Source organism: Grus americana, chromosome 21, assembly GCF_028858705.1.
Source record: "Grus americana isolate bGruAme1 chromosome 21, bGruAme1.mat, whole genome shotgun sequence".
Classification (NCBI taxonomy): domain Eukaryota; kingdom Metazoa; phylum Chordata; class Aves; order Gruiformes; family Gruidae; genus Grus; species Grus americana.
In genome coordinates this window covers 1,587,017-1,600,128 of record NC_072872.1, presented here as the reverse complement: position 1 = coordinate 1,600,128, position 13,112 = coordinate 1,587,017, and the positions used below count along the sequence as shown (strand labels likewise).

At 57.3% G+C, this 13,112-nt stretch overlaps 1 protein-coding gene across 10 annotated transcripts; it reads left to right on the top strand.

Annotated features, from left to right (window-relative positions):
• The first annotated feature begins 1,614 nt into the window (after nucleotides 1-1,614).
• ZBTB17 (zinc finger and BTB domain containing 17) lies at nucleotides 1,615-11,395 on the top strand. Of its 10 annotated transcripts, none has more exons than XM_054849909.1 (17): nucleotides 1,690-1,769; nucleotides 3,167-3,251; nucleotides 3,743-3,860; nucleotides 6,067-6,273; nucleotides 6,442-6,630; nucleotides 6,904-7,068; nucleotides 7,170-7,298; nucleotides 7,755-7,993; nucleotides 8,088-8,230; nucleotides 8,598-8,898; nucleotides 9,006-9,093; nucleotides 9,635-9,751; nucleotides 9,859-9,979; nucleotides 10,104-10,234; nucleotides 10,323-10,538; nucleotides 10,834-10,923; nucleotides 11,011-11,395. In XM_054849909.1, exons 2-17 carry the CDS (start codon nucleotides 3,246-3,248, stop codon nucleotides 11,295-11,297), a joined length of 2,547 nt encoding a protein of 848 aa, XP_054705884.1. In that variant the 5' UTR covers nucleotides 1,690-1,769; nucleotides 3,167-3,245; the 3' UTR covers nucleotides 11,298-11,395. The 10 variants fall into 10 exon arrangements, with proteins under 10 accessions (XP_054705886.1, XP_054705889.1, XP_054705887.1 ...); XM_054849910.1 differs by having other exon boundaries at nucleotides 1,700-1,718; XM_054849912.1 differs by lacking the exon at nucleotides 3,743-3,860 and having other exon boundaries at nucleotides 1,655-1,769.
• The last annotated feature ends 1,717 nt before the right edge of the window (nucleotides 11,396-13,112 follow it).

Genomic DNA, 13,112 nt, shown 5'->3' with positions numbered 1-13,112 from the left:
CTGCTGCTTCCTCCATTTTTTAATGGTTTCTTAATGCTTTTCCCCCAAAAGGGCTGGGGGTTCAGCCCCGAGGGGGCGTCTTGGTAAAGGGTACTGTCAGCGATTCCTCCGTCCTGACAAAAACATGGATAAGGAGCCGCCCCGGCTCCCCTCCAGTGCCCGCGGCCCCGTTTATTTCCAGCCCGGGGTGACTCATTTCTTCCCCGCCGCTCTATTTCTGAGCCATTCCCTCAGCTGTTCGGCCGCCAGCCCACCTGGAAGGTCACCAAATCTTCCTCCTTCCCTCGCCCACCCACACCCACCGCCCTCGGGGAAGCCCGGAGCAGCAGCATGAGCCAGGACGGTGACTCCAACCTGGCTGCCAAACCCAGGGGCTTCTTTCTGGGGATCCAAACACTCCCCAAAATCCCTCCCAAGGGCCTGGCTCCATCTCCCTGTGTGTACAAACAACAGCGAGGCGCCCGTTCGGGGCGAGCGGCTGTTTATAGTTACCACACGCCACCCAGCTCATGTTGCTGCGTAAGCTTTGAGGTCAACTCGTCCTCGCTTGTCCCTTAACGACTCGTGACTTGCATTAACACACCTGCGGCATCAGGGATGCACACAAACACAGGTGGCTCTTCCAGGCATCATCTCCTTGGCTGGTTTGTCTATTGGCACTGTGGGTCACTCAGGGGACTCTCTACAGCAGGATGCTGCGAGGAAAAAATGGTTAAAAGTTATTTAAAAAGCTCTTAATGGCTATAAAAGCCCCCAGCACAGCTTAGGAATTTGGAGCCATGGGGATGCAGAGCAGTGGTGTCGCCTTGTTGATCCTCTGCGATGGGATGCGTCTCTTCTGCCCCAAAACGCCACCCCTGGGTGCCCGGGGCACCCCAGCACCCAGGGAGCACCCGCTGCGGTCGCAGATTGCCATCTACTGGTGACAGGCTGGCGGGAGGCCCTCACACAGGACGCTCCAGTCACAGGAGAAAAGGGAGGGGAAAAAAAAAAACCCAAACCACAAACAAAACCCAACCCTTTTTCTTCCCAAAGCCGGCTGGTTTTGCACGGGGGAGATTTCCCAGCCAGGGAGGGGGCGAAGGGACAGCTCAGAGCCCCAGCGCCGCAGCAGCCTGGCCCCGCCATGGGCTCATTTTGAGTACGCAGGCCGGGAAATCCAGCCTCAGGGGGGAAAACAGCTTGATAGGAACAGGAATATTACACTTTTGGGTGTGCCCGCGCTCCACCCTGCTGCCTGCACCTTTCCGTGCTGACTGGCCCTCCTGGACCACAACGCTGGGCCCGTTCCCTGTGGGGATGCCCGGCCACCATCATGGCAGCTGCCCGATGCCTCGGCCTGCTGGCACACCTGGGGGCGTGAGCAACCTTGTTGGAGGGAACAGAAGCCCTCAGGGGCATACAGTGTGGTGGAACAGGGCCCTTTGCCCCTCAAGGAGCCGCAGGACCAGCCCCGGGACCACCCGGTCCCTCAGGGCTCCGCTCCCCCCCACCCGCCAGCCCCGAACTGTCATGGCGGCGCTCCTGAGGAGACCGGGGCGGGGAGACCAGAAGGCTGTGCCACGTGACCAGCCTCACCGCCCCATCTACACATGCGCAGTCCCCGCCCCGGGCTGGGCTGCGCATGCGTGTCGATGCCATCGGTGGGCGGAGAGGGGGGCGACGCCGCTTCCGCCCGGCGCCAAGATGGCGGCGCCCTTTGTCTGGTCCGTGTCACGGTGAGCGCTGCGGGCGGCGATGTGAGGCCCCCGCCGGGCCCGGCATGGCAGGTAGCGGTGGGGAGGGCCGGGGGGGGCGGCGGGGAGCCCGGGGAGGAGCTGGGGAGGCGGGGGGGCGGAGGGCCTTAAGGGTGGGGGGCTCGGGAAGAGACGGGGGCTGTGAGGGGAAGGGGGCTGCGGCCCAGCTCGCTGCCTGGGGGGGGAGGCCCCCAAGAGGAGCCGTTCGGGGGGGGGTACCCCGGTGTGCGACCCCCGGTTTATTGAGGGGAGTTTGCGGAAGGATTCCCTCCATCCCCTTAGCACCCCGGGGGGGCTCTGGCAGCTCTTTCCCCTCAGACTTGCGACCCCCCCCCCCCGCTCCGTGTGACACCCCCCCCAGGCCGCTGCCGGGCCCTGCGCTGAGGCCTAGGGTGGCTGTCGTGAGGGGAGCAGGGGGCTGCTGGTGCTCGCTGGGGTTCTCGCCACCCCACCCTCACCAGAACGTCTGTGTCCCCTGTGGGAGACGTGTCACCCCCCCCATGGAGCTGTGGGGTGATTTGGGACAAGGTCAGGAGCGAAGCCCTGTCCCCCCACATGTGAGGCAGCCACCATCCCCTCGGGACACAGCGAGACGTCTGCGGGGGACACAGCCCTGACAGCCAATGCTGCGTGAGATGAGTCCCCTGACACCGTACAAGCTGTCTACCTGTGCGTCAAGGACGTCGCCAGTAGAAGAGCAGAGAAAACTTCAAAGCATTGTGCGGCACCTCAAGGAAAAAAGAGTTTTTCTCATCTTCTGGCATTTTTTTTGGCGTGATGACAGCCCGTACCAGCTGTACATGCCCTCTGCAGGCATCGCTTCTCAAGCATGGATGATGCGTTTCATGGACAAGCCGTGTTTCCTTAATTGTGTTTCTGCATTGGAAGTTTCTGCCGAAATTCCAGCGTTGCAAAGACAGGGTTGGGGTTTTTTTTGCACAAAGACGAAGGTTTTGTAGTTCGTCATCCGAGTACTGCGGTTTTCGTGGCAGAGCTTGAGGTCTGGTGATGTCTCAGCGGCCCCACTGGCTCCCTGCCTGCTGCGGCCCAGGGCTCCGGTTACCTGCAGGCAGCCCTGCCTGCACAGCCACGTCCCGCTGCGCCAGGAGCTGCACGAGTCTGTCCATGGGCCCAAAACCTAAATATCCGAGGGGTCTGCGGGGTGTCTCTTTGGTGTGGGGGCTCAGAGTGTCTCTGCTCATCTCTCTCCTTGTGTCTTTCTCCTTTTAGTTCCTTTTCACCATGCTTTTTTCCTGCCTGTGATTATTTTTTTCCCCTTTACAGCTGAATGCGAGCTTGCCTTCCGGTTTCGCTGCCAACCACGAACTCCAGAGCCCTTATTTCATAATTTGTATTATTAGCACATCTGTACCTTGAATGCTCCGGTCAGTCAGCTCTTAACTTTATTTTTTTAACTGAAAATGTTGCAGAATCAGTTACTGGAAATGAGGACAGGCTCCTCTTCGCAGAGACTGAAAGGATTAGGGCTGCTGACACACGAGAAGGGAGATGACGGTAGGCAGAAAGTAAACCTCCTCTTCCTTTTTCTCTTCTCAGCGTAAGAATGGACAGCTGGATGGTGACAGCATTGAAAGACAACGCTTAGACCGCTATTTTTTTCCAAATTATCGAGGCTTTGGGTTTTTTTTAAATAGGTAGATGCTCAGGTGGCAGGTACAGGGAGAGGTTAATGTCATTAATAAGCGAGAGAGCTTAATAGAGCTCATGTGGGAAGCTCCCCAGGACTGTAACTGCTGTATTTATCTCCACAAGTGCTTGCGGCAGGCGTGGGTGTTCTCATAATGAAGCTTTTCTGTGATTAATCGGGTAACGAGAGACACGACAGCCACATCGGGGAGAGGTCGGGAGGGGAAACGGTGCTCATGTGCCTCAGACAAGGTGAAATCGGGGTGCGCCCGGTCCTGGGTTGGTGACGTTGGACCCTGGCGCCTTCGACACATGAGGTTTGGGTTTTAAAACGGAGCTTTTCGTCCCGTTTCTCCCAGGATGGCTGTGTAGAGACTGACTTTAGCACCAGGAAGGGGGAAAGCTCTGGAGGAGAGCCACAACCGTCTCGCCCACAGCTTCAGTCCTCCGGATATCTCCGCTCCTCGCAGCGCAGGGGTGAGGTCGGGTACCGATCCTGCCTTATCTTTGATTTTCAGGCTTGGAGCTCTGACACACGTCCGCAGACAGCGCCGCTACCTTAAACAGCCAACAGCGATGGGTTTGCATTAACAAGGGCTAATTAGTTTAGCAAAGCTTGATTTGGCATTTGCCCTCCACAGATCCACCCCCATTTTGGCGCATCCTTTTTGGTTGGGGAAGGAGATGGATCTCATCACCGGAGCTGCAAACCGGCCCTGCCTGAGTGGTGGCAAGGAACCACGGTGGTTTTTTTGGGTGCTCTGTGGTTTTTTTGATCAAGATATTTGGGATTTTAAAGCTTGGAGTCAGGGATTTTAGTGTACGAAGGTGATCTCAGCTGCTGGGGGACGTTGGGCGCTGGGGCATGAGGGCGATACGCAGCTCGTCCTAGCCTCTGCCCCGCTGCGCTCACGTGCTCCAATGAAGCCGTAACGTGACGTTATGGAGGAAACTGCAGAAAAGATGAAGTTTTTCGGGAAGAGTTGAGTTTCTTGGGATTTTGCTTCCTTTGCAAAGCTCAGATGCGAAGCTGAGGCAAGTCCAACCAGGGAGTGATAAAAGTCATCATTCAGATGCAGAGTGCCTCCTACAAATTACCAAAAATAGCTTTTTAGTGCTTCAAACCATTGTGATTTCTTGGGTCCTGCTGCGCAGAGCTTTCCAAGCACAGAAGGCAGCATTGCTTGTCCTGCTGGGAAAATCCTCCCCTTTTTTTCCCCAGAGTTTCCTTTGCAAACCTTACGGGGTCATATGTGTGCAGGGATTCAGACAGATTTTGATAAAAAAAGTGATTTTGGCTCTCAGGGGGTGTATTTTGGGACAGGCTGTGGGTGTGTGGTTAAAAAGTACCTCGTGGTTTGGAGAGTTAGGGGAAAGTCACAGCAGCGAGTTAATTGCAAATACAAACGGTGCTTTTTGGGAGTGAAACTTTCTCTCTGTGTGCATGATCCGATGCTGTCGGAGGTGTCTGGGCTTCTCATCTCTACCGGGAATGGTTTTGGAAGCTGGTTTGATCCTTGGACGGAAGATCTTTCGCCGATGCGTTGCTAGCACCCGCAGCAGACAGGAGGAGGCTCCCTCTGCCCGGCTGTGCGCTTGTGCATGCTCGGATGGATCCGGAGGAAGGGACATGCTCGTGGTTGCCTGGAAGGGACCTGGTTTTGTGGATCCAAACCTGTTGCCTTTCCCCTACCTGAGACTCCTCAGGCTGTTTTTAAGAGCTGGTAAAGTGGAAAAACAACTGCTACGGGCTGGAAACCTTCAGAGAAACACCGAGCATCGGCTTAGCGTCGACTTTCCCTGGCTGTAACCTTGCTTCCTCCAGCAGTCAGAGCTTTAGGGGCTTCCTGGCCTGGCAGGTTGAACAAATAACTGTGGATGTTCCCCGTTTGCTTTCTCCTCCCTTGCCCATGGATGAAATGATCCCTTCAGCCCATAGAGGAATCATTTTTGGAAAATGAAACCGAGTGAAAACCCTTTGTTCTCTACCCTGCACCCTGCAGGTGCAGCCCAGGAGAAAACCCAACATGTGGCAGCAGATCCCTCAGCCTTTGCCGACGAGGAACTTGTTGAAAAACAGGCTTTCGCAGGGTTTCCGCAAGTTTGCAGCGTTCCTCAGCCAAAGTTGTGCTGTGAACAGGGAGAACTCCCTCCAAACACACCATAAAAAAGTAAAAATTCCTCGGTATCGTGACGCGAGCACCTAAAATGAGCAGGAGCTTGAAGATTTTGGTGAACGTTTTCTGCACTGTGCCCTTGGTGGGAGCGGTGACACCACCCTGCTTGCCGAAGGGACAATGGCACTTGTGTTTGCGGAGGCAGTAGGGTTCCTGCTCACAGCTTGGGCCGGATGAAGAGCAATAAATATATTTTAAAAGCTGTTAAGATGGCAAAAAAAATACATTGACTGTTCAAGCAACTCTCTCTGGCGCCGTGTTGGCGTTGCGGCTGTTACAGGAGAGGTTTTGGGGTTGTATTTGGTGGGGAAAGCAGCCGGCTGTAGCGAGGAGCTGAAATTAAGCTTTTTGGGCCACGTTTTTTAGTGAACAGGGTGGTCAGGTTGTGGTTGATCCGTGGCTTTGTGATCTGTCCTGTTTTGTGGTCCTTTCCGACATGACGTCGGGGTTTTGGCACCCTTCTCACCCCCCCCCCTCCCTGGGGTTTGTTTTTTTTCTCCCCGCAGCCATGGATTTCCCCCAGCACAGCAAGCAAGTCCTGGAACAGCTGAACCAGCAGCGGCAGCTGGGTTTGCTGTGCGACTGCACCTTCGTGGTGGACGGCATCGACTTCAAGGCCCACAAAGCTGTGCTGGCAGCCTGCAGCGAGTATTTCAGGATGCTTTTCGTCGACCAGAAGGACGTGGTACACCTCGACATCAGCAACGCAGCAGGTAGGCAGAGGATTTTTCCGATATCCTTCCCAGCCACTTAAGCAAAGCGGTTTTGTGCCCAGGGTTTGAGGGAAGCTCTTCAGCCCTTTATTTCATGGATTTGGGCTGTTGAAAATTGCACAGCCGAGAGGTGAGAGCTTATTTCTGATTGCATCATCTCCCTTGCAGGCCTGGGCCAGGTTTTGGAGTTCATGTACACGGCTAAGCTAAGCCTAAACCCTGACAACGTGGAAGATGTGCTGGCTGTGGCGGGTTTCCTCCAGATGCAGGAGATTGTCAGTGCTTGCAACGCTCTCAAGTCCCTCGCCGCGCCAGCAGAAAGCCCCGCCGAGAGCCAGCGGCCCCCTGCCGAGATCGGTACGTATCCTCCTCGCTTTCCCTCATCCAGGGAGACTGGAAATTGCCCCGCGAAGCGACCGTGCTCTCCAGCTGTGTCCAAACCCATGCCCTAGGTATGTCTCCTGGTAGGCAAGGACATCTGGATGGGGTTTGATCCCCTTGTGTGGCACCAGCAGTTGAAGAACTGATGCTTTTTTGAATCTTTATGGGATTTGGGAATTCTTCCAGCAGCCGTCGGGGTGCCCCTGCGCAGGCAGCAAAAGCTGGAGCCCTTTGCTTCATCCCTTGCAGGGGCCGACAAGGCAACTGTCGAGGACAAGAGATCAACTGTGGAAGCGCTGGGTGATCTTGATAAAATAAAACCGGTTCCTCCCGATCCGGAGGGGAAGGAAGAGACACCTGTGGCTGTGGCAGCACAGCCCGAGGCGCAGACGGAGCAGCTGGGTGGCCGAGAAGGTGAGCTGCCAGCGGATGACACCCCAAATCCTGCTGTCACCCCTCCCCAACACACACCTAACGTCTCCTCGAGCGTGCCTGAGACACTCTGTTGCTTGTAGGGACAGACGCTGCTGTCCAAGAGGGCCCCGATGCCGAATTCCCCAGCCACCCGCAGCCAGCGGAGAGCGTGGTCAGCAGCGGCAGCTCCACGGCAAAGGGTGACATCTCTCTGGGTGCCGAAACAGGAGGTGTGTCCGTGAGCGAGGGCAGTGGCAGGAGCTTTGCCATCTTGTTCCCTTCAGCAGGGCTGAAGCAAAGCTGGGCAAGGGTTGAACCCTTGTTTTCCACACAATTAAGTGTTTTGGTGCGAGTTTTGTTGTGCAAACACTATCTCCTGTGGGTCGCAGAGCCCATGGGAGCCGCTTTCCATGGGGCAGAGCTAGGAGACGTTGGGAAGATGCTCCTCTGTCTGCGCAGGCTTTTGGATTTTTGGCCTAATAACCTGCAAATCCAAACTGACTGCAGGCAGAGTTCTCGGCACGTGTGTGGTACGATGGAGTACCAGGATTTCCCTGAGTGCAGTAGGGCTGGTCTAATCCCCATCGCCTTTAAACCCGGGCTTAGAGTTAGGCAATACAAGTGGGGTTTGGTGTCTCTTATGCTGCTCCTGATCCCTAGCATCCCCGTTTTCTGAATGCCTGCAGAGATGGAGCTGGAAGGGAAGGAGGAGGAGGGGGAGATGATGGCGGAGGACGAAGAGGAGGCTAAAATCCCCGAGGAAGAGCAACCCCGGTTAGAAAACGGAGAAAATGCCGAAGATAACGAATCGGGGAGCACTGACTCCGGGCAGGAGAACTCGGGTGAAACCCGTCTGCTGCGTTCGGGTACTTACAGCGACAGGACCGAGTCAAAAGCCTACGGCTCCGTCACCCACAAGTGCGAGGTGAGACCGGCCACGGCCCTCAGCCGGGTCTCCAGTCCCTCGGGGACACTGGGCGTCACCAGCCGTGCCTGAACCTGTTCCCCTCCGTCCCTAGGACTGCGGGAAGGAGTTCACCCACACCGGTAACTTCAAGCGGCACATCCGTATCCACACCGGCGAGAAACCCTTCTCCTGCAGGGAGTGTAACAAAGCCTTCTCTGACCCAGCTGCGTGCAAAGCCCACGAGAAGACGCACAGGTACGACAACACCGGGGACCGAGAGGTGCCACCGGGCCGAGCTGGGTGCAGAAAGGCTTGTGCCGATGCCAGTGGTTGACATGAGGGTTTGAGCAAGAGGTCGGTACAGCAACTGACACTGGCAGGGCATAAAAAAAAATGTGGCTTTTGTCGCAAAAGAGCAAATCCTCGTGAAATCCATCAGCGTGTCAGGGTGTTCCAGGAGGAGATTTATCTTTTTGCCCCGTCCTTCCCTCTTGCGTTGCTTCGAGACATCCTGTGGGATCTGGACGGGTCCAGCTGGGGTGGTGGAGCTCGGATCGGGGTGGTGGGAGCTTGGCACACCAGTTCTTTCCCCACTGGCGTGATGGCGTCATCTCCTCCGCAGCCCGTTGAAGCCCTACGGCTGCGAGGAGTGCGGGAAGAGCTACCGCCTCATCAGCCTGCTGAACCTCCACAAGAAACGGCACACGGGGGAGGCCAAATATCGCTGCGACGACTGCGGCAAGCTCTTCACCACCTCCGGCAACCTCAAACGGCACCAGCTGGTCCACAGCGGGGAGAAACCGTACCAGTGTGACTACTGCGGGCGCTCCTTCTCCGATCCCACCTCTAAAATGCGGCACCTGGAGACCCACGACACCGACAAGGAGCACAAGTGTCCCCACTGCGACAAGAAATTCAACCAGGTGTGTTGGGTGGGGGGGGGAAATCGGACCCACGGTAGTTTGGGTCCCTCCAGAGAGAGATGAGGGTGACACGAGGGGGTTCTCTGTGTCTGTCTGTCTGTCCCCAGGTGGGGAACTTGAAGGCTCACTTGAAGATTCACATCGCTGACGGACCCCTGAAGTGTCGGGAGTGTGGCAAGCAGTTCACCACTTCAGGTAGCACGGGGTTGGTAGGTGGTGAGGTCCGAGCGACGGAGGTTTGGCCAGCTCAGGAGGGGGACAGGGACTGCTCTGTGTGGGGATAGGAGCCGGAAGAGGGATTTCATCCTGGGCACGGGAGGGTTTAAACCTCTTGCCATGGTGCTGCAGAAATTTCTTCCCCTCTACGGGGCTGGGCTGGCATCCCCCATGGAATCAGAGCCCAGGGATGCTGGGGAATCAGGGTAAGGAGCCCTTGATCCAACTTTCGGGGATGGAGATGTCTCCTCGCTTCTCCCCAAACCACTGCAGAGCCAGAAGGCTCTGGATGAGCTCCATGGAGTCTCCCCGTCCCCTCAAAACTCGGGTGCTTGTCCTGGCTGTCCCTACCTCTGGGTTACCCTGATCCTTGGCTCCGGGGCTCGGCAGTGCAGCACTCCCGCGTGCTTCCCTAAATAGCAGTGGATCTTCCCGATGGAGCTACCGGGGCACTGGGAAGGAGGTGGGGGTGTCAGTGTCCCTGTGTGTGTCCCCCCGGCTGAGCTTTGCGTGCTCTCAGGCAACCTGAAACGGCACCTCCGGATCCACAGCGGGGAGAAACCCTACGTCTGCGTCCACTGCCAGCGCCAGTTTGCCGATCCCGGAGCGCTCCAGCGCCACGTCCGCATCCACACTGGTAGGAACACAGCTCTGCTTTTCCCCCTGAGGGATTTTTAGGGGAGCCTCACCCCCTCCTGGGTTTGTTGAACCCCTCCAGCATCTTTTCCCTTTGTCTCTCCCTAGGAGAGAAGCCGTGCCAGTGTTTAATCTGCGGAAAAGCCTTCACCCAAGCGAGCTCCCTCATCGCCCACGTACGCCAGCACACGGGGGAGAAGCCCTACGTCTGCGAACGCTGCGGCAAAAGGTGAGGGTTCACCCCTTGAATTTTAAGGGGGGGCACCTCCACTTGCCCTCTGTGGCCGGGTGGAGGTGCCAGAGCGTCATTTTTGGGGATGGGAATCGTGGTGACATCTCTTTGTGTCCCCAAGGTTCGTCCAGTCGAGCCAACTGGCCAACCACATCCGCCACCACGATAATATCCGACCCCACAAATGCACCGTTTGCAACAAAGCCTTCGTCAACGTGGGCGATCTCTCCAAACACATCATCATCCACACCGGTGGGGTATCGCAACAGCTCCCCAGATCTTTAAGCAACACCCCCTTAAATCTTCAAACATCCCCAAATTTCCTCATTTTTATCCCCAGGGGAGAAGCCCTTCTTGTGCGACAAATGCGGCCGGGGTTTCAACCGGGTGGACAACCTGCGTTCTCACGTCAAGACGGTTCATCAAGGCAAGGCGGGCATTAAAATCCTCGAGCCGGAGGAAGGCGACGAGGTCAACATTGTCACGGTGGCTTCCGATGACATGGTGACGTTGGCCACCGAGGCGCTGGCCGCCACCGCTGTCACGCAGCTCACGGGTGAGCTCGGGGGGGTCCCAGGAACCCTCCCAAAAGGGGGGGTTTATCCATGGGGTGCAGCTTGGGGGGGTCCCGGAGGAGCTCAGAGGTTTAGCTGTGGGGTGCAGCACCTGTTGCTGTGACCTGAGGCTGGGAAAAGTCTCAGCCTGGCTGGATCTGGCTCATAAATACCGTGACAGGCGCAATCCAGCGTCCTGCTCCAGCCGGCACCGCCCCCCTTCCCCTCTCTCTTCTCCCCCGCTTCCTGTCTCTTTTCTTCACCCCCTTCACCCTCTCTTTTTTCCCCGCCTCGCAGTGGTTCCTGTAGCGGCCGCGGTGACAGCGGATGAGACCGAAGCACTTAAAGCCGAAATCACCAAAGCAGTGAAACAAGTGCAAGAAGCAGGTGAGGAGACGGGGGAAAAAGGGGTGGGGGGCAGCCAGTTCCTGCCCTGCCACCCCCCACCTTCCCCCTTTCGCTTTTCCCTTGCAGACCCCAACACCCAGATCCTCTACGCTTGCGATTCCTGCGGGGAAAAATTTCTGGATGCCACCAGCCTGGCGCAGCACGTCCGCATCCACACCGCCCAGGCCCTCGTCATGTTCCAGGCCGACACGGACTTTTACCAGCAGTACGGAACAGCCACAGCTTGGCAAACGGAACAGGTCATTCCTGCCGGAGAATTGCTCTTCCGAACCCGTGACGGCCCCCCCGAATCCTCCGCAGCCCCCCTGGTTCCTGCGCCTACAGCCGGGGAGGGTCAGCCGCCCCCCGAGTGACTCCCCCTCGCCTTTATTTAAAAGACAGCTGCTTGGAAATGGTGTAAAAAGTGTATTTCTGGAAGGAGAGAGATGGAATAAATTGCAATATTTTCTAACGGCTGAGGTTCGAGGTGGGGGGGGGGACACTGCAGGCACTTTGTGGCTGCTCCGGATGATGCTTTGGGGGTCCTGCAAACCCCTCAGGGGTTACTGAAATACTCGTTTAATGGCTAATGAGGGCAGGATTGATTAAAAATGGGGATAAGTGAGAGGATAAAGGTCAAAAAGGCCTCACCTCCCCCAGGTGGGCAATGGACGGACAGACTGGAGCATGGATGGACACGTGGCTACTGGGGGGTTGAGCCAGCGATACGGCTTCCATCCTGGGGGGCACTCGGGGGCAGGATTGGGCCCTTGACACCCCCCCCCCCCCCCCCATGCCCCAACCTGTTTGTGTGGCTGGAGCCAGGATTGGGCCTGACCCTCTCACCCCCCCCACCCTGCACCCTGGGTGGGTGATGGACACAGGGACAGGGCACGGACAGCCGGACACACGGACAGCCGGACACACGCACAGGTTGGGTGGGGGTTAAAGGGCCTGACCTTCCCACGAGTGGGGCAGGGGTGTGAAATTGCTTGTTTTCAGAGCAGGGACTTGGGACAAAAAGTCCATTTTTGTGGGGATTTGTGCACGAGGAAGGAGGAGGTGAGTGGCCGGCTGGGTGGGGGCTGTCCAGCTGTATGTACAACTGTCCATGTGTCCGGCTGTCCGTACAGCTGCGCACCCATCCATGTGTCCAGCCATAGGTGCAACCATCCTGGTGGCCAGTGGTACGAACAACTGTCCTGGTGTCTGGCTGTACATACAACCATCCGGGTGTCTGGATGGCTGTGACGCCGCTGGTGCATCCAGCCGGACCTGCAGCCATCCATGTGTCCAACTGGCTGTGCCTCTGTCCGTCTGTCTGGATGTGCTACTGTCTGTGAGTCCAGCTGGACGTGTTCCTGCCCCTGTGGCCAGCTGGGTGTGCAACCACCCCTGTGTCCGGCTGGATGTACAACTGTCCATGTGTCCATCCACATGTCTACCCATCCATGAGCCATCCTACAACTGTCCGTGTATAGGGCTGTACGTGCAAGTGTCCGGCTGTCCAGCAGTACCTACAAATGGCCGTGTGTCCGGCTGGATGTGCAACCGGCCAGCTGTGCCCTGCCCGAGTATCTGTCTGCATGTCCAGCCATCCAGGAACCATCTGACGCTCCGTGTGTTTGCCAGGACTTGCCCCTCTCCATGTGTCCGGCTGTACATACAGCTGTAACGCTGTCCGGATGTGCAACATCCTTGTCCATGTTGCTGTGCCACCATCCATCCCCCCCCAGCCAGCTGTCCGTTTGTCCAGCTGTATTCGCCATTGCTGTGTGTCCATCTGTCCGTGCCTCTGTCCCGTCCCACCCTGCTACCCCACCTGGGGTGCTGGGAGGGCGTTTGGGGGCTACAGGGCAGGACAGAGCGGGGGTTGTCTGTCCTGCTGGACACACGGACGTGCTCGTACAGCCGGGCACAGGGATGGCTGCACACCCAGATGGCCACATCCAGCTGGCCTCACAGACAGTAGCATGTCCAGACAGATGTATGGACAGTCAGACACACGGCCCCCTGCAGGTCCAGCTGGCTGTACAGGCAGGCTCACAGCCATTCAGACACACAGATGGGTGCATGTACAGCATGGCCACTTTTATGTGCGGACAGCTGGGCACGCACCTCCTCCGTCCTTGTTCATTAACCAACACCCCACCCCCCCCACCCCCCACCCCCCCCAGAATGAGGCCCTT

What these genes read in the sequence shown, in the direction of transcription:
- ZBTB17 (XM_054849907.1), top strand. Translation starts at nt 2,360, where the DNA reads ATGCTGCGTGAGATGAGTCCCCTGACACCGTACAAGCTGTCTACCTGT. An exon ending in AGAGAAAACTTCAAAGCATT is followed by an intron (nt 2,456 to 3,166) that starts GTGCGGCACCTC and finishes AAAATGTTGCAG; the next exon opens with AATCAGTTACTGGAAATGAG. An exon ending in GCAGCTGGGTGGCCGAGAAG is followed by an intron (nt 7,069 to 7,169) that starts GTGAGCTGCCAG and finishes TGTTGCTTGTAG; the next exon opens with GGACAGACGCTGCTGTCCAA.